The sequence below is a fragment of the Arachis duranensis genome, chromosome 10 (genome assembly GCF_000817695.3).
Source record: "Arachis duranensis cultivar V14167 chromosome 10, aradu.V14167.gnm2.J7QH, whole genome shotgun sequence".
NCBI lineage: Eukaryota > Viridiplantae > Streptophyta > Magnoliopsida > Fabales > Fabaceae > Arachis > Arachis duranensis.
Genome location: NC_029781.3, coordinates 70,040,084 through 70,061,358, shown reverse-complemented (window position 1 = coordinate 70,061,358; position 21,275 = coordinate 70,040,084). Strand labels below are relative to the sequence as shown.

Sequence of the window (21,275 nt, the reverse complement as noted above, 5' to 3'; positions counted from 1 at the left end):
AAAAGTAGCCATTGATGATGGTGATGCCCTACATACAGCTTGCCATGGAAAGGAGTAAGAAGGATTGGATGAATGTAAGAATAAAGTAGAGATCCGAGAGGAGCACAGCATTTCCATACGCCTATCTGAAATTCCCACTATTGATTTGCATAAGTATTTCTATCCATTTTTATTTTCTATTTATTATTAATTTTCGAAACCCATAACCATTTAATTTACCTAACTGAGATTTACAAGGTGACCATAGCTTGCTTTATACCAACAATCTCTGTGGGATCGACCCTTACTCACGTAAGGTTTATTACTTGGACGACCCAGTACACTTGCTGGTTAGTTGAACGGATTTGTGACTTCAAATAGAGCCAATTATTAAATTTCATACAAGTACAAAGAATATGGATCACAATTTCGTCCACCAGCCCTCACATACACCACAAGCCCATTTAAACCACTCAAATGGAACATACTTGCATTCATCTAATTCATTCAATGATTCATCACATACATCACATGGCTCTTTAGTTCATTCAACTAGACAATACCTGCATCTATCAAGTTCTGTGGAACGACCAAAACACAATTATCCATCAGCATCTCATGAAACCATTGGAAATGATAGCTCGATCATATACAATGCACCAGCACAAACACATCAACACCTAGACATTAGACAATCAAATAGGACAAGGAGAAAACCATCATATTTAGCAGACTATCATTGTATGACCACTGCATCGGATACAAATCACAACTACATCAATAATCTTCAATTCAATCTTGAAATTTTACAAGAATTTTATCCTGAAGTGTTTGAAAACTTTTTTGAAGAGTCAACTATTCTCTTTTGTGAGTCACAATCTCAATTTCATAATATACAAATTCAGCACTCTATAAACTCTCTATTGCCAAATCCCATTAAAGAACCACAATGCTATGCTGAGGCCATCAGTGATCCGTGTTGGCAAGTGGCAATTGAGGCTGAACTCTCTGCATTGAAAGAAAATAAGACTTTGACTTTGACTTCTCTACCTAATGGAAAGAAGGCGGTAGGCTACAAATGGGTGTTCAAGCTCAAAATGAATTCTGATGGCAGCATTGACAGGTACAAAGCTAGGTTGGTGGCACAGGGCTTTACACAAACTGCTGGTGTTGATTATTTCGAAACCTATAGTCTAGTAGTGAAGATGAGTATCTTGCGGATTGTGCTATCCATTGCAGTTGTGCAGAATTGGCACTTATATCAACTAGATGTAAATACGGCTTTCTTACATGGTGATCTTTTGGAGGAAGTTTACATGAAACCTCCACTCGGGTTGAATGTTTCTTCACCAAACATGGTGTGTAGGTTTGACAGATCTCTTTATGGCCTAAAACAGGAAAGCAGGCAGTGGAATTCAAAGTTGTGTGATGCTCTAAGAGCAATTGGCTTCCAACAATCTAGAAATGATTACAGCCTGTTCACTAAAGATTCAAAAGGAGGATTTACTGTTATTTTAGTTTATGTTGATGATTTGATTGTAACAGGGACAGATTTAAGGGAGATTGAATTCATCAAGCATCACATGCATGAGCTATTCAGAATCAAGGACCTGGGAGAGCTTAAATTCTTCTTGGGGTTGGAGGTGGCTTGATGCAGGAGGGGCATCACTGTATGTCAGAGAAAATACTGCATCGACCTTCTCAAAGAGTATGGGTTACTCGAAGCCAAAACAGTTTCAACACCTATGAACTACACAGTGCCATTATCAAAGGATTCAGGAACTCCATTAAGCTCAATTTCGGAATACAGGAAGTTAGTTGGGAAATTGTTGTACTTGACCAACACCAGATCGGAGATTGGATATGCAGTTGGAAAACTCAGTCAATTCTTAGATTGTGCTACAGATAAACACTTTGAAGCTGCCATTAGAGTATTAAGGTATCTCAAGGGAGCACCAGCACTTGGGTTGATGTTTTCAGCTCATTCAGACTTAGAGCCAACAGGATACTCAGACAGTGATTGGGGGACATATTCGGATAGTAGAAGATCAATATCTGGGTATTATTTTTTTTGGGAACTTCAATTGTATCTTGGAAGAGTAAGAAACAAAATACAGTTGCAAGTTCATCATGCGAAGCGAAGTACAGGGCATTAGCAATGGCAACTAGGAAGCTCAGTGGCTGACCTACATCTTGCAAGACTTGAAAGTGAAGTTGGAGAAGCCAATAGCCATATATTGCGACAACCAATCAGCATTACACATTGCAACAAACCCAGTTTTCCATGAGAGAACAAAGCACATTGAGATGGATTGTCATGTAGTTAGAGATAAATGGCAAGAAAATGTTATCAAATTACTTCCAATCTCCACTGCAAACCAAACTGCAGACATATTTACAAAGGTCCTAGCTCCAAACATTTTTGAGAGATGTCATAGCAAGCTTGGAATGGTTGATTCTGCCAATTCCAGCTTGAGAGGGGCTATCACATAAGGAGTCAGATTAATTAGCAAGTTAGTTACACACTTTGTAGTTTGGAAAAGTTTGTTATACAGCTGTTAATAGTGGTGAACGGTTAGTTAGCAGATTTAGCTAAGGAAGTATATATAGTAGATAGAGTAATTAGAATTTTGAGTTTTTGCTCTTGTAAGTCTCATTTTTCTTGCCCTAGTCAGAAGTAACTTGCTTTTGACCTAGGCCTTTCTTCTGTAAACTTTCCTCTGTTCTTGAACCTTCTCTCTCTCTGAACTAACATTTCCACAGTGCTATACGCGAAAATGAGAGCGCGATGCAGAATTTGGGATTAACTGATTTACAATAGAGAGTGAAAGTCATTAAAGAGATAGAGTTAGTATACTTGATTTAGGAAAAGAAATTTCTTTCTCTATGTTAGGAAAATAATGATTTGGAAAAAGAAAATTTTTTATTAATATTTTTAAAAATTATACAATTATCTATTTTAAATAATAACTCAATTACAAAATGATTTTATTACTATGGTTAAAATATTAATTCTAATTAAATTGAAGTAACTCAAGTTATTAGTATAGTTAATAATCAGATTAAAAAAGTAAATTACATGTTAATTTAAAGATGATTAGGTAGAATTTATCAAAAAAAAAAGAAAAAAAGAAAATGTCATTTCTAAAATTAGAAATGCACGGGTATAGTAGGTAAAAAAGCTTTCGATATAGTAATAATTATTTAATAATAGATCTTTCTTCAAATAAAGTGACGACATATATTATATCATCTTGCATTGAAACTGATTGATGTGGGAATGATCAAATTAAAATGACTGTCGTATATAGTACATGCACGAAACTTGAAGCTTAAAGCTTAATAATACACATATATAGTCAAGATTAGGAAATAAAATCTAACTAATTATAGCATATGACTTTCATCATGATGATGATCATCAAAGTGGAACCCGGTGGTGCAAAAATTATAAGAAAATGCGCCAAAGTTAGCATAAGTAGGAGGGTTGGTTATCTCGATATCCTTCAACTCAGACCAAAGGTTTGCATCCAATTTTTCTGCAATGATTATTTCACCACTCGGAGTGTCCTCTTGTTTGGGATATTCTTGTTTGATTATAGCATTCGTTGGTGGGGTTTGATGATGGTCTTGTGGATTCAAAAGATATGCTGTCATTTGTGGAGCTTTGAGAGTTTCTTTGCAAGTGTGACGACCAATGTAGGTAATTTGATACAAAACTGGATTATCTTGAATCCTTTGAACTTGTTTTGTTGCTTTGCAACCTTGATCATGCTTCCGAGTGCACCTATAATAACTCCTGCATATTATTATATCACAACTGAAATATTTAGAATTTTGGGACATTAAGAGGCAAGTTAAGTTTTTCTAACAAAAATATGAGATAATTAATTAAAAAAAGGATTTTATTAATAATCTATTTTATGTTAAACAATATTCATTTGGGCAGTGTGGAATTGTCAAATCAAGGACCAAGCCAATTAAGTAAACTGAAAAACGAAAATAATTAACAATTGAAATGTGCAACAAGTTGATTTCCTATGTCTGCTTTTCCTGCAATGGTAGGCCTCCTCCTCATCAAGCTCCATTATTGGTTGTAGGCTTGTAGCTTAACCATTTTGTAATCGGTTTTGTTAGGTAGATAATTTCGCAAATAATATGAATAATAGATTTTAAAATTGGTTCAATAAAATAAAAATCACACTACATCCCTACGAAAATCACAAAAATCACAAATGGAAGAAGGAGGTTACTGTATGCTTAACTGTATTGTTTATTAAACTCATTGTCTATCTATACTTTTCCTTTTGTAATTTACTTTTGAGAAGACTAAGGAAAAAACTTTTAAGCACCCAAAAAATAAAAATAGAAAGATAAAGAAAGAAAGCAACAAAGATAAACTTTTTTGGCTAAGTTTCAAAGTCTCTCTAAGATTAGTGGCATTTTTAACATAGTCTATGAAGTTCTAATCCTACAGTCACATTTTGAAAATTGGTAAAAGTGTAACAAATTAGTTTTTCAATCTTTTCATATTATGAATTAACATAGGGTATTCTTGTCAATTTTAAACTAATTGATGCAATTAAAATTTTATAGACTATTTTAGTGCACACAATTAATTTGAAGAACTATTTTAAAATTTAACTCTAAATTTTTTGCTCTTTATTTAGTTTATACATTTGAGAAAAGAGCATGTGAATTGTAATTAACTAATCATAAAATGAACATTGAATTTATATCTCAAAACATTGGTCCTTATCCTTAAGTTAAAGATTAAAATAGAAAAGAAAAAGAAAATTATTACTATATATTACCTGGGGAATTTAGAATTGAGTATGTCCTTCTGTCCATACTTTCTCCAGGCAAGATTATCCTCAGTGGTGGGAGATACATTGCTCCATGTCTCTTCCGTTTTCCTACGCATCAACTCAGTCTAGTAGTTAATAATACTTTCAAGTCAAACCCTAAACCCCAAACTGTCAATTTTTATTTTTTTTATTATGTATATAAAATTGTAAACATATAGTGTCCGTACATATTCTGGTAAAGTGAGATCAGAGATGAGATTAGAAAGAGACCTTCTTTTGTATGTGCCTCTTCGATCCTTAGGGACTGATGAAGAGAATCTTTTGCTACTCTCACTGGAACCTTCTTCAGACCTCAGATCATTATTGGTGGAGTCTGCAGCAATAACAAGCTGGGACCCACTGTTATTCTCGTTAAGGAAGAAGGAAGCAGAAGAAGAAGAAGAATCTAGAACGGAGAGAGTCTCCGCGAAAGATCTCAGAATCTTGGTTATTAATAGCGCCTCAGCTGATGAACCGCCGCCGTGATGAATAGTGGCCGGAGGATTCTGATTCTGATTCTGAAGGAGAAGCTTCAGCTCAGTGGCATGTTTATGCCCCTCCACAAGCTTATTCATAAGCCTCTCCCTCTTCTCTGAAAAACCAATATTACCCTCACTGCCGCAGCTTACAATACTACTCATTCTTTGTTTTCTTAGAAATTTTCTTAGATTGGTAGATAGATGTTAGGGTGGTGTGTGTGTGAGAGAGAGAGAGAATGGGTAAAAGAGAGGAAATGGGTGGGTTTTTTCTAGGAAAGACGGGAATTGAAAATGAGGAGGAAGCTAAGGAAGTTGATGATGATGATAATGAAAATGAAAATTGAATAATAATGATGGCTAAGTGTGATTAAATTTTCCACACATTAGAACAACTTTCCGAAGCAAAAAAACAAAAAAATTGTGGCTTGGCTTATAAAGCTAAACATGACGTTATCATTGTGATGCAATCTTGACGCTTAAAATCAAACCTCCTTTTCTATTAAAAGAAAAAGATGAGTAAAAAATTTTTGTCGACTGTAGAAGGAGAAAGAAAGGTAAGAAATTACTGTTGATTACATTGATAATAATAAAGAGTGAAATTTATTGTGATCAGCGGCGTTGCCCCTTCTGTCTGCAAAAATAAAGCACTCCACCATCCGCTTGTTATTAAGGGTATTAATAAAGGTTTTAAATATATAAAAATAAAGAAAAAATGGTCAATTTTATCTAAAACAATTATTCATTCTCTAAATTAATTTTCAAAAATTTTTTAAAATTAAATTCATTTTTAAAGATTTTAAATTAATAGCATTAATTTTTCTATCATTTTTTTTTGTTGACGACGCTAAAATGTGTTAATGTGGTATATTAAGTGATACTATAACACACAGAGAGAAATCTTAATTGACTATTAGTATGATAAATTTATAAAATTAGATTAATTCAAAATCTAATTGCGAAAAAAACATGAGACATTAGAATTCCTCAATTTAGAGTTGATTTGATTTAATTTCATAAATTTATCATTTTAGTCGCCAATTAAAACTACTAGGTGTGTGTTGTGGTGTTACTTAACGTATCATCACATCAACAAATTTTGACGTCGTTATCAATGGAAGACGGAATGACTAAAATAACTAGCTTAAAATATTTGAAGGACAACGAATTTGATTAAAAAAATCATTCAGAGACTAATTTGGAGAATAAAAAATTTTTAAACTATTTTTTATTTAGGATTCTAAATTTTAACTATTAAATATTAAATATAAATCTCTCATTACAAGAAAAACGTAGAGTACTTTCGGATATATCGTCAAATTTTAATGGCATAGAATAGTTGCTGATTTACCGTCGGATTTACCGTCTGAAACGGCTTCGAATTCACAAGGTTATATAATTAACGTTGGATTTAAGTTTCTGACAGTAACTTCGTCGGTAATATTTAGAGGAAAACAAAAATATATTGACGCTCCTTTTAGGGGCGGATTTACTATTGGAAAAATCCAACGGTAACCCAACTTAGTGAAACGATGCATTTTGATGACCCGTAATGGTTTATCGTCATATTTTTCCAATGGTAAATCTGACAGTAATTGGGACGTAAATTAAAAGCGGAAACCCTTTTTCCCTAATTTGAATTTCACCATTTCTCTCACTTCTCCTACTCTCTCTATCACCACCGTCGATACCACCACCATCACAACCCCCTCTCTGTTGCACCCACCGTCACCTCCCACCATCATCGCGTTGCCGCTACCCTGCTTTGCCATGAGTCCAACCTTCAGCGCAGTAGAAAAAGGAAGCCCTTGTCCCAGTCTTCCGGTGAGTTTCCCAGCCTACGACGACCACCCTTCCGCCACCTCTAGCTCCGGAAACATCATAGTGCCATTGCATCTTCACCTCTTTTCTGTTCTCTCTTTGTTCCACATTCAAAGTTTCTCTAACTTCTGTTTTTCTTTCTTCTTCAAATTCTATTTTGGTTAGGTTATTTCATTAGTCTAATTTTAGTTAGTTAATTTAGTTAGAGCTAATTTTAGTGGATTTTAGGTGGTTAAGATAAGTTAGTTTTAGGATTATTAGTTTGTGTTATATTACTGAAAGTGTTGAAAACTGACTGAATTGATAGATAATGCTGCTGAATTTGTGTTGGACATGCTGAATTTGTGTGAATTGATATTAATAGACTATTTGTCTTATTGAACAATTGCTGAAATTTGGTTGAATAGCATTGACTTGAATTTGAATTGTCAACTACTACTTAGTTGCGTTGATTTTGCATCTTTGATGTATGTGCACACCAAGTGTTCATTTATATGCCTCTATGTCTATTGTCTATTTCAAATTGCATGTTATAACTACCATATGATTTAGGATGTATGATTTTTGCTTGGCATAGTTAATTAAATCTCTTTGTGATAAAGGAATGTAATGTGTTGGAAATTATTTGCTAATTGAGTTTTGATTATGTATGTTGTGTGTAAATGCCAAGTTGGTTTCTTCGGAAAAAATAGAACTTCAATCACACCAAAACATTATTCAACTTACCTATATTTAGTGTATGCTACCTTCACAACATTGCTTTCTTGATTTGTTGCCTTGCTTGATTGAAGTATTTTTCATACTTAGTATCTGATTTAGATTCAATAATGCACATTATGGTTGAAATGGTTGTATTCTAAGACTCTTGTTGTTCAGATTATCTAATGTTGAACTTAATATTGTGGTATTATTTATAAGAATTACATTGGTATCATTATAATGTATTGTTGATTTGTTATTCTGAATTTCTGGTAATTGGTATGATATTTGTAGACATGAGGATAGGTGGATATTCAGCGGATCAGGCTACTGGTTGTGGACGTAGTTGTGGTCACGGTAAAGGGAGGGTTTCTTCTGGGATCCCTGGAAATTCTGGATTCTCTCCCACTACTCCGACTACCCTAGTGACGTCACAGGTTGCGGGTTTAGCGGACTAGCCGTTCATCATGGTCCTTAACCCCTAACTACATCTCTCTATCTACGGTGATGACGCCGCCTCCAACCGCTCAGTAGCCCGCTGCCACGGCGATGCTGCCTCCAGCGATGGAAACCGCGGCCCTGGAGTCCTCTCACTGAAGTGAGGCAACTAATGCCCCTTCACCACCTCCCATTATACGATTGATGATTTGGTTTGATGGCAGCATATATATCACTTTAAGTCTTCTATATTTTCTGATTATTGAATTGCTAAAGTGTCTGATTATTGATTCTAGTTTAGTGGATTTAGGGTTGTAGGTTTGAATGGTTGAAATTATGTCATGTTTCCTGATTATTGAATTGCTAAAAGTGTTTGATTATTGATTCTAGTTTAATAACTTTAGGGCTGTAGGTTTGAATAGCTAAAAGTATTTCATGTTTCATGATTATTGAATTGCTGAAAGTGTCTAATTCTTAATTCTAGTTTAGTGTAGTAGATTTATGGATGTTGATTCTTGATTATTGCCTGTTGCTCATTGATTGTTGACATTTGGTGCTATTTAAGTTAATTGTTGATTAAAAGAGTTTGTGGAACATTCCAATTATAGATGAAACTCTACCGAAATTTCTATAAAACTCTATATATTATGGTTATTTGCTTCTGAAGATTTAATTTATATTGCCATATTGGTTTGTTTGTGGATTGTTGATAGATTTATGCCAAACAACAATGCAGGTACTCAAGAGATGACCAACGTCATCAAGATATTGTACGACCACCCCTGGCCCAGCTTCAAGAAGATCCCCTCTGAGACCAGAGAGCAATGGTTTTAGAAATGGATGATAATTATTTTTTGTAGTTTCAAACCTTTTTAGCTAGTTTATATCTTCTATTTTGATTAATTAATTTTGGAGTTTCTTCATGCAGCTATACTTTATATGGGACGCCTCTCACGATGTCTTCATTAGAAAGATCTACGACCATCGAATGGGTCAGCGGCTACAGTAGATGTTAGAGGATGTTCGTGAGGGGCGGGACCACCTGATGAACTGGCTCCGATCGTGATGCCAAGGCATCTTAGGCTAGTTTCACAAGCCTTTTTTATTTATTTTCATTAGGTTTTATGCACTTTCTTGACCTATAAGTAAGTATTTAGATAAGAATTTCATGTATTCCTTGATTCAATCAAACTTGGTTGTTTATGTGCTTTTTATAAGATTTTATGCAAATTTTGCTTGATGATTAAATGATGTAAATATCGCGTGAATTATAGCAAACTTTGATGCAAGTCTTTGATTGATGATAGGTGGAAAGGAAGCTAAGGAAGGGAAAGTAAACAAGCAACAAAAGGGCCATGGAAAGGAGTAAAAGGAAGCAACATTGATGGCCAAAATTGGCTCACCAACATTACCTCAAACGTTGATGAAGAGAAGGAGAGACCAATGTTGGAGCCAAAGTTGGTGCTCCAACGTTGCCTTAAATGTCATGCTCAAAGCGGTGCATAGTTGGAGGCAAAGTTAGACCTCCAACTATGCCTCAAACTATTAAGTAAGAAGGCAACGTTTGAGCCCAAAGTTGGACCTCAAACATTACTTTAAATGTTGACCATGAGGAAAGTGCATAGTTGGAGCCAAAGTTGGTGCTCCAATGTTGCTGGCAAAGTTGAGGTAGAGAGGTGCCAACGTTGGAGGGAACGTTGGTGGTCCAACGTTACCTCCAACGTGCTCGACAATCTTCAAGTTTTGGAGATGGAAATACGTGCAGTGATGCGTACGCGTGGGCCACGCGTACGCATGGATGTGTGTTTTAGCCATATGGCGCGTGCGCGTAGGCGACGCACACGCGTGGATGAGCAAACTTTAATGCTCCAACGTTGGGTCTAACGTCGAGTCCAACGTTAGGTCAAACTTAAGGGCCAACGTCCCAGCCTTATTTTGCAAAGTTTGAACCAACGTTTGTGCTCAAACATTGAACCCCAACGTGAACTCCAACGTCAATTCCAACTTCAATACAAAATGGCACCCATGCAGAGTATGAAGGCTAATGTGCAAACGTCCTCATCAACGTCACCAAGGGCCACTTCCAACTAGCTTCAACAAAGGCCAAAGCCCACATCCAAAGACTTGAAGACTGAATGAAGAAAGTGTATAAATAGATAGAATGGAAGTTAGTTAAAGGACTTTTACTTATACTTTTGGATTTTGCACTTTTGGGAAGATTGAAAGGGGAAACTCTGAGTCTCTTTTCTCTGTACTTTTCTTTCTAGTTCATGTACTTTCTTTCCTTTTCATTTCTCTGTTTTAATTGAGCCATGAACAACTAAACCCCTCTTTATTGGGTTAGGGAGCTCTGTTGTAATTTAATGGATCAATATTAATTTTCATTCTTCTTCTTCTTTCTTTTCTCTTGATTTTACTAGAAAGCTTTCGATCTTCATCCAATTGGGTAGTTGTATTGGAAGAGAAGCTATTCATAATTGGATCTCCTCTCAACTTTGGAAGATGAATGAGGAGATCATGCTAGAAATGCTTTCTCATGTTGGACCGGATTGGGGTTTGGATGGATATAGTGACATATAATCCTACCAATACTTTGATTTAGAAATACATATGGTATAATCAGTGACCACACTTCATCACTTCCCATGAGCAATTAAATTAAAAAATTGGGCAATTGTTTAAGCTTAGAGAGATTGGATTGCCAAGGAATTGGGATTCAATTACCTAAGATTGCAAAGGAGATCAATGAATGTATTGATTGAGGAAGAGATGAGAATGAACTTGATCCGGAGAATGCAACATCTCCTAAGCCCAATGAACTCCCCATCTCTAATCTTCCCATTCTCTTTACATTCTGTTGTTTACTTTTATGCTTAACCACCCCATTCCCATTTATTTTTCTGCACTTTAATTTTTGCTCTTTACATTCTGCAATTTATATTTTGCCATTTACTTTCCTTGCTATTTACTTTTCCCGCCATTTAATTTTCTGCACTTCCAAATTTAAATCTGCTTAATTCAACTAGAACACTCTTCCAATTAAAGTTGCTCAACCAGTCATTCCTTGTGGAATTTGACCTCACTCTATTATGAGTTTTTACTTGACGATAATCCGGTATACTTGCCGAGAAAAATTTGTTGAGAGACAAGTTTTCGTGCATCAAGCTTATGGCGCTGTTGCCGGAGATTGATTTTACATTGACAATGATTAAACTGGAGGATAACTAGATGGAGCATTTTTCTTTTCTTTTGTTAACCAGTTTCAATTCCAGTTGTTACTCTTAATTTCTGCAATTTTTGCTATTTTTCTTTGATCATTTACTTCCCAGCTCAACTAATCCACTAACTCCACTAACTGTTTGATTAATTGCCTTAACCACTCTAACCATAATTTTTTTTAAGTAACTCCTCCACTTGATGCTGTTTGCTTTGTTGAGTGTATGACAGGTAGAAGAGGAGAAACATCAACCTCTTTTGATAGTGAATCTGAGAGAACCTTCCTTAGACTAAGGAGGGAATCAAGAGGAAAGAAGGTTGTTGGTGTAAAGGAAGAAGAGGACTTAGATATGAATATGGAGAATGATATGGAGAACCATCATGAGGAAGAGGTGCATAATCATGCCAGAGAGGGTGCAGCCAATCATGCTGGGCAGGAGAGAAGAGTTTTAGGCTCTTACATCAACCCAAACCCAGGAAATTGTGGAAGCAGCATTCTAAAACCAACCATCCATGCCAATAATTTCGAATTAAAATCTCAACTCATCACCCTTGTCCAAAATAATTGCTCATTTGGAGGGAGTCCCCAAGAAGACCCCAATCAACATCTCACCATTTTCTTGAGAATTTGTGATACAGTAAAGTCCAATGGTGTCCAACCGAATACCTATAAGCTGCTGTTATTTCCCTTCTCTTTCAGAGATAAAGCAACAAAGTGGCTAGAATCCTTTCCTAAGGAGAGTTTGACAACTTGGGAGGATGTGGTGAACAAGTTTTTGGCAAGATTTTACCCTCCACAAAGAGTCAACAGATTGAGGGATGAGGTCCAAACATTCAGGCAACAAGATGGTGAAACTCTCTATGAAGCGTGAGAGAGATATAAGGAGCTAACAAGGAAGTGCCCTCCGGACATGTTCAATGAATGGGTATAGCTGCACATTTTTTATGAAGGTATGTCATAAGAGTCAAAGAAGGCCTTAGATCACTCTTCCGGAGGTCATGAAGCTGTGGCAAAAGGAGGTCATGAAGCTGTGGCAAGCAGGGGTGATCTACCCAATCTCAGATAGCCCTTGAGTAAGCCCTGTTCAATTAGTTCCTAAAAAGGGAAGAATCACTATTGTGCCAAATGAAAGAAATGAATTGATACCAATAAGAACAGTAACTGGATGGCGCATGTGCATAGATTATAGGAAGCTCAATGAAGCCACAAGGAAGGGCCATTTTCCCTTGTCCTTCATGGATCAAATGTTGGAGAGGCTTGCTGGACATGAATATTGCTGGACATCAAAGCCAAGGCATCTTAGGCTAGTTTAATTAGCCTTTTTCTTTGTTTTTATTAGGTTTTATGCACTTTCTTGAGCAATAAGCAAGTATTTGGATGGAAGTTTCATACATACCTTGATTCATTCAAGCATGATTACTTTGATGCATTTTCATGAGTTTTTGCTATAATTACTTGTGTGTTAAGATTGATGCAAACTCTTGTGAATCTAGCAAAGCTTTGATGCATATATTTGTTGATGATAGGTGAAGAGAAGCATGGAAAATCAAGGAAAATGGCCATGGAATGAAGAAAAGGAAGCACCGTTGGTAGCCAAGTTGGCTTACCAATGTTGCCTCAAACATGGGGTAAATGGCTGCAATATCTAAACTTGCTGGTGCCAACATTGGAGGGAGCATTGGATCACCAACGTTACCTCCAACATCTTCAAGGGGATTCAATTCTGAACTTGTGAAAATCACCTTGGGTGCGTACGCACAACACAGCGTGCGTACGCACAAGAAGAAAAATTCAGAGTGTGCGCACACACAAGGTAGCGTGCGCACGCACAAAAAGCAACGTTGGAGGCAATGTTGCCAACCCAACGCTGGGTCAAACGTTTGCGATAGAAGATCAAAAAATGGAGCTAGGAAGTCTGCTATGTGTGCATACACACAACATGGTGTGCACACGCACAAGGATAAAAAGGGAAAGTGTGTACACGCACTAGGAAGCATGCGTACTCACAAGTCCCAGCGTTTGAAGAAACGTTTGCGCCCCAACGCTTGGTCCAACGTCTTCGATAGCTCTTCAAAATTCAAGCTGCCCAAAAAGCCTAGTGTGTGTACACACAACATGATGTCCGTACGCATAGGAAGAAAAACTTAAAGGTGTGCGCACGCACAAGGCAGCATGCGTATGCACAAGTCAGCAGCGTTGAATGTAACGTTGGATCCCCAACGTTGAAGCAAACATCACTACCAGCAACACTCATTTTTTGCATAATGCAAAGCAGAAACATTAATTGACCAAATTTCCATCCTCAACACCAAGGAGAGCCACTTGAATCTGCTTTAACAAAAGGCCAAGGCCCACATCCAAGACTGGAAGACCAATTGAAGAAAGTGTATAAATAGCTTAGAGTTTAAGATAGAAGGGGGTTAGACAGGGAGAAACCCAATTTGGAAAAATACCACAATCTTCTTTGTACTTCCTTTGCTTTTCTGCACATTTTCTTTCTTTGTAATTTGAATTAAGCTATGATGAACTAAACCCTCTTTCATTAGGTTAGGGAGCTCTGTGTAATTCAATGAATCAATATTAGTTTTCATTCTTCTTCTTCTATCTTTTCTCTTGATTTACTAGAGAGATTTCATTCTTCATTCAATAATTCAATTGTCTTGGAAGAAAAATTGAATGTAATTGGGTTCTGTGAAAAGCTTGGAAGAAAAATCACATAATCATGCTTGAAATCTTTCTCACATTGGATTAGATTGGGGTTTGGATGGATATAGTGACATGTAATCCTATCAATACTTTGATTTATGAATGTGTGTGGTATAATCAGTGACCAACCTTCATCTCTTCCCATGAGCACTTAAATCAAGGAATTGGGCAATTATTCATGCTTAGAGAGATTAGATTGCCAAGAAATTGGGATCTAATCACTTAAGATTGCCAAGGAGATCAATGAATACATTGATTGAGGAAGAGATGAACATGAATTTGATTCGAAGAACTATTATCTCCTGACCCCAATGAGCTTTCCCACTTCTGATATTACCCATTCTTTTAATTCTGCAATTTACTTTGATGCTCAACAACCCTATTCCCATTTAATTTCTTGCAATTTAAGCTTCTGCACTTTAATTTCCTGCAACTTCCTTTCTGCCATTTAATTTCTGTCATTTACCTTCAGTTATTTACATTTCTTGTACTTTAAGTTTTCCGCCAATTTAAATTTTGCAATCCTTAATTCAATCTGATTCAGTTCAACTAGAACAAATTTCCAATTAACGTTGATCAACCAACCAATCCCTATGGGATTCGACCTCACTCTATAGTGAGTTTTTACTTGACGACAATCCGGTGCACTTGCCGGTAGGAAATTTGTTGAGAGACAAGTTTTTGCGTATCAAGTTTATGGCGCCATTGCCGGGGATTGGTTTTGTATTGACAGTTACTAAATTGGAGGATAACTAGATTGAGCAATTTTCTTTTCTTTTGTTAATTCAATTTTAATTTCAACTGTTTACTTTTACCTTCTGCAATTTTATGTTGTTTTCTTCTATTTCTTTACTTTCCAGCAAAACTAATCCACTGACTCACTAACTGTTTGATTAATTGCCTTAATTGCTCTAACCACACTTTTTCATTAATTGTAAAATTTTCACTTGCTGTTTGCTGTTTGTTTCCCAATTGTATGACAGGTAGAAGATGGGTTTCAACCTCTTTTGACAATGAACCGGAGAGAACCTTCCTTAGCTTAAGGAGGGAAGCAAGAGGTAAGGGAATAACTGGAGAAGAAGAGTTGAAGGAGGATCTGAACGTCACAATGGAGGAAGAGGTCTATAACCATGCTGGAGAAGGTGTAGCTAATCATGCACTACAAGAGAGAAGAGTGTTAGACTCCTACATTAATTCCAACCCAAGGAATTTTGGGAGTAGCATTCTCAAGCCAACCATCCAGGCCAATAATTTTGAATTAAAACCACAACTCATCACCTTGGTTCAAAACAATTGTTCTTTCGGAGGAAGTGTCCAGGAAGATCACAATCAACACCTCACTACATTCCTAAGAATCTGTGATACAGTGAAATCAAATGGAGTTCATCCTGATGCCTACAGATTGCTTCTATTCCCCTTTTCTCTAAGGGATAAAGCATCCAAGTAGTTAGAATCATTTCCAAAGGAAATCCTCACAACTTGGGAAGATGTGGTGAATAAATTATTGGCAAGGTTCTATCCTCCACAAAGAGTCAATAGGCTGAGAGCAGAGGTTCAAACATTCAGGCAGCAGGATGGTGAAACCTTGTATGAAGCATAGGAAATATATAAAGACTTGACAAGGAAATGCTCCCCAGAGATGTTCAATGAGTGGGTGCAACTACATATCTTCTATGAGGGGCTATCATATGAATAAAAAAAAGGCTCTAGACCATTCCTCTGGGGTTTCTCTCAACAAGAAAAAGACTATAGAGGAAGCCATTGATGTCATTGAAACAATGGCTAACAATGAATATTTCTATGCCTCTAAGAGAAGTAACAATAGAAGAGTCATGAAGCTGAACAACATGGATGCAATTCTGGCTCAGAACAAGATGATTGCCAAGTAATTGGCTGATCTTACAAAGAATGGAAGCAAATCAAGTTGCAGCAATCCACACTCAACCATCAGCATAGGCAGAATTGAATACAAAGGAAGGAGTTGACTGGGAACAAGCCAATTACATTGGAAATTCTTCAAGACAAGAGCATGACCTATACTCCAAGACATGCAACCTGGTTGGAAGAACCACCCAAACTTTGGGTAGAGAAACCAACAAAACCAGAACCAAAATCATAAACCCTCGCTGAGCGTGCCGAATGATTCTTGGAAGCGAATTTGTATTGTTTCTCTTAGAGGTTGACTTCAAAGAATCAGAATTTATATTCTAGTTGACCTTTGCTTCGCAGGTCAAGGCTGGAGCTTGATGTGTATTTTCTTTGGAACTCTTTATCCATATATATTATGTCTCTTCTATTTTACTATTATCTACACATTTTATTCTTAACTGTACAAGTGTGATGCGATTTTTTTGTTTCAGTTTTGTCTAACATTTTCTTCAAGGCTCCTAGTTAAACTATCTTTCATATATATTTACGTACGTATTTTTGTTTTTAGAGGTCGTAGCACCTCACCACCTTTGATTTACGACTTAGGCATAAAGTTCTACATAGTAGGGTATTACAAAAACCCTATAAAACTTCCGCCTTAATTACCTTATTTGTAAGAAACAAGAGAATGAGGAGAGTTACGTCCTAGTGGCCCTTGATCCTGAAGAAAGAATTTTTCATGCCCGATTAAACAAGTCATAGCCATATTTATTTTTCATATATGAGTGTCTTTTTCTTAGGCTAGGTGTAAGAATCCCCTTTACTGACTTTGAACAAGATGTGTTGTTAGCTTCTTGAATTGCTCCCATTCAGTTCCCTCTAAACTGTTGGGACTTTATGAAAATCTACCAAATAGTTAGTCATGAGCTTGACTTTCCCTTATCTCTCAAGATTTTCTTTTCTTTATTTCAACTGACTAAACCCTTTAGCTTAAAAAAGCAATAGTGGGCCTCTTTCTGAGCTATTTATGATAGAAAATTTTCTATATTTTTGAATATTCTTTTCGTGATTTTAAAAATTATTACTTTAAAATCCGACCTTGGGAGGGGGTTTGGCATTTTTTCATTAATGAAAAATCCCAATATATGTTCAGTTTGTCCTGGGAAGAGGAATCAATAGTATTAAAGTACGATTTTGAGGATCTTAATGAGGAGGAACAATTGATCGTGATCTTCTTTCAAGAGTATTAGGGTAGAGCTCCTAATATCAATACCAAGAATTTTCTGGTAGCCAAACCAAGTTATGTGCAGACCGAGTTAGGTGATGCCTTTATTTTGTAGATAGTTTTCTCATATATCATTTTCATTTTCTAAGTTTCTTTTTGGCTCTTGTAGAAAAATGGTCAACAAATCTGTCTCCTACAATAAACTCAAACAAGCCAAAAGTAAGTCTGCAACTCGTCAGGCCCAACAAGAACTCTGAGCAACCTCCTTCAACTTCTTCTCCTCGAATAATCCCTCAAGCTCCTCTATTCTCTAAACCTCTGAAAGAAATAGACTTTGGCATTTCTGGTAAATGCAAAGCTCCTTCTAACAAGTACGAGAGCGTTTATGACTAGTGGTTTAACGCTGTCAGCTTCAGTGAGGAGTTTATTATGCCATGTAGCGTGATTAGCATGGATGATGCTGCAATACGAAGTAACTTGGAGGTGCTAGCAAAGGAAGGCATCTGAACTATTGGGGGTGTGCACAGCTCTCATTAAAAAACTTTGTGAAACTTTTCTTAATTCTATCCAAAAGGAAGCAATTAAAATTTGCCAAAAGGTGCTGATGTTGAAAAGGCTAAGGCCAAATGGGAGGTAGAGAGGATTGCAATGAAGTCAGATGCTGCCCGGCTTTGCAACATAGTCAAAGAGTTGAACACAAAATGTGGTAAAGCGAAGGCTTTGCAAATAAAAGGTGGAGGAGAGCTATATCCATGTTTTTGGGAAGAAACTCAAGTTAGAGGGCAGCTCGAAGAGTTGAGGCAGAAATTTGAGGAGTTTAAGGAAGCTTCTGCCAAAGGTTTGGACAAAACTATTGTTCCGAGGGTTACCTGAAACTGTAGGTCGATCTCGGATGAGATCTGTGGTGGTGGTCGGAGCTGACGTGTCCGACTTTTTGGACTTGGTGGTGCTGCTGATCCTTCGTCACCGGAGGGTGGTGGTACCTGCAAGAGACTCTGATGCTTAAGTTAGCACGTGCTTTAGGCAGGTTTTTTTGTAGAATCGAAGTTTGAGTTATACTTGGGTGCTCAAGTGTATTTATAATAGTGTGGAGTGACCTTCCTGGAGATAAGATAGTTATCTTATCTTATCTTTGAGTGAAGTCATCTTATCATTAAGAGGAACCGCTTCATCCTTCTTTAGGCTTTGTCGCCTTTAGATTTGGGATGTGTCCCTTTGTTTGGGCCTGTTTGGGCCTTTTAGTCGATTTGGCCGAACTCTTTTTAGAAGAGGTCAGGGAGCCTGACTTTGAAGAGGTCGGTCAACTAATCTCTGACCAGCCCGGGTCGTACAGCTCGACCCAGGGCATGAGCAGTGCCCCTGCTTGAGCGCGGTCTTTCTTTTCAAGGTCATGTCCTTTTGGACTTTCGATCTCTTTTTGGAGAAGCCGAGCTCGAGCATTTTGTTGACCTTCATAGACCTTCCCTTTAGTGACTTTTGAATGCGGAACTTTTCTTTTTTTAATTACAACGTGCGTTTTGCGTTTTTCTTGGGAACGTGCAAAGGTTAAAAACTCATTAACTCTTTGCCGTTTCCTTTGTTTCCCTCTTCGTATCTTATTTTTGAATTTCAAAGCTTCTTTTAGTTCATCGTCTCCTTGCTCGCTGTAATTTCTTCTTTCTCCTTACCCTTCTGTTTTTTGCATCTTCGTGCCTCCTTTTTCTTTACCCGGAAAGCGATTGTAGATGTCGTTTTGGTTGTTCGCTTCAATCCCTGATAAACTATCGTCCTCTCTCCTCTGCAGGTTTGTTTTCTTCTTTCTTTCTTTTTTTTATTTTCCATACCATTTTCTCTGCATGCTGGTGTTGTTTGTGCTTAAAAGTTTTGACCTTGTTTGGATTCGTGTTAGAAAGTTTGATTCTTTCTGCGTTGTTGTGCTTGATTGTTGCTTGTAATGTGTGCCTTGATGCCATTCTAGGGTTTTTTGATTTATCGCTTGTCCCTATGACTTTTTTTATGCGTAGATCTTTTGGTTGAACCTTGTTTGAAGCTTTGAATGGTAACTGTTAGTTTGAAAAAGGTTGTATCATTTTGATGATGATCGTGCGATCCATTTGATGACGGTGGTTTTCTTGCCGTTTATGTGTGGAGGTGTTTTAGGGCTTAAACTGTCGATTCTCTCCCTTCTGGGTTCTTGTCTTGTTGCTGCCTCCAAAGGGTTCCCCTGGGCTTTGGTGTGAGTACTGGGGTTTCCCTTTTTTATTGTCATTTCTGATTCTTGATGTTCGCATATTTGTTGTCCGAGTTATTTCCCTGCTTTCCCGAGTTGTGTGGTGGTAACCTCCCCTTTTTCTTTTGTGTAGGAATAGTTGACCTATGTCTTCTTGCCAAAACATTATTGCAATGTCTACTAAGGTTCCGGAGGGCATGTCCGACTGGCTGGATTCTATTTTTTTGATGTGCGTCTCTGTAGTTGATTCTAAATATTATGTGCATCTTAGGAGGCATCATAGGATCTGTAGTGATAGGGATCAAGAGAAAAATTATGAGCTGGTGTTTCCCGATCCTGAGGAAAGGGTTAGCTTTAATTCTTTGACAAAGAGAGAGCGGCCTTTCTTCTATGCCTATGACTACTTCTTTAGCCAACTGAATATCACCATTCCCTTTACCCATTTTGAAATCGGCTTGTTGTGGGCCTGCAATGTAGCTCCTTTTCAACTCCATCCGAACTCATGGGGTTTCATAAAAATATTTCAATTGTTATGTCAAGAACTAGATGTCCAACCTTCCCAGGCCTTCTTCCTTTATCTTTTGGTTCTGACCAAACCTGGGGTAGCTAAGAAAAAAGCTTCCTGGATTTCTTTCCGAGCTTCCCAAGGAAAGAAAGTGTTCTCCATGTATGATGAATCTTTTAGGCATTTTAAGAACTACTACTTCAAGGTCCGAGGTGTTGAGGGAGCTCGACCCTTCTTTTTGGATGAGAATGATAAACCTGCCTTCCCTCTATGCTGGAAAAAGGATGTAGTAGTGACCAGATATTCCTGGAAAAGTCTGGATAAGGTTGAGCAGGCCTTTGTGCATGTATTAGAGGAGAATTGGGGGAACCCTCCTCATCTCGATACGAAGAAGTTCTTGGGAGATCCTTCCCTTCTTCGAGCTGAATTGGGTAGTTGACGACTTCTTTTTAGTTCTTCTTTGTTTACTTGTTTGTTTTGCCGATCTATACCTTTCTTTCTTGTGACTTGATTTTGCTGTTTTCCTTGTTTTAGAGATGGTGAAGTCTACAGATTCAATGAAACATTTTCGTAAGGCCAAGAAGGCGACTGCCGCTCAGAATATTTTGGCCAAGGCTGCTGGGGAATGATCTTCTCAAGCTTCTCTAAAGAAGCCGATCGTGGACACTACTAGGTCATGGAAAGTTATCCCAACTCTCCAAGTTTGAGTGGTTCCTTCTGACCCTCCCCATTCAACCTCTGGTGCTGGTGCTTCTCCTATTGCTGGTCCATGTAACACCCTAACTATCAAAATGTCACGCTTCCGGCTGCGCCACTCTATTAGCTCGGGTATTAGGACATCTTTTAAAATATTTAATACTAAAATATGAGCTTGTTTAAAAATTTAAACCATATAACCGCTCAAGAGACTTCTTATCTGATAACATACAACCACGTTTACAATACAACCCACAATACTTGCAAAAGATACATATACATACATACATACATACATACATACATACATACATATATATATATATATATATATATACACACACACACACACATCATACCAATATAAAAACTTCACACATCAAAACTCCTATCCCTCTTGCGAAAATTGCTAGACATAAAGGCAAGGGAAAAATAAAACAAAGATAATGCAAAATAATGTCGAATAAACAGAAAAATGAATATAACTCTTCTGAAGCTTCGTCGTCCATATCCTGAAAAGGGAAAAAAACTGTAGGGGAGTGAGAACATCGTCCTTGAAAGGGTTCTCACTATAGGGTTACAGAATTG

General features: G+C 37.2%; 1 protein-coding gene across 1 annotated transcript; it reads right to left on the bottom strand.

The window, feature by feature from the left end:
* Positions 1–3,245: 3,245 nt before the first annotated feature.
* Positions 3,246–5,647, bottom strand: LOC107470163 (WRKY DNA-binding transcription factor 70). The gene is made up of 3 exons (XM_016089550.3): positions 5,058–5,647; positions 4,794–4,895; positions 3,246–3,778 (listed from the first exon to the last, which is right to left on the bottom strand). Exons 1-3 carry the CDS (start codon positions 5,465–5,467, stop codon positions 3,367–3,369), a joined length of 924 nt encoding a protein of 307 aa, XP_015945036.1. The 5' UTR covers positions 5,468–5,647; the 3' UTR covers positions 3,246–3,366.
* Positions 5,648–21,275: the final 15,628 nt, after the last annotated feature.

Coding starts and splice junctions, on each gene's coding strand:
- LOC107470163 (XM_016089550.3), bottom strand. CDS start 5,467: ATGAGTAGTATTGTAAGCTGCGGCAGTGAGGGTAATATTGGTTTTTCA. Junction 4,896..5,057: donor AGAGGCACATACAAAAGAAG/GTCTCTTTCTAA, acceptor GTTGATGCGTAG/GAAAACGGAAGAGACATGGA. Junction 3,779..4,793: donor CTCAATTCTAAATTCCCCAG/GTAATATATAGT, acceptor AATAATATGCAG/GAGTTATTATAGGTGCACTC.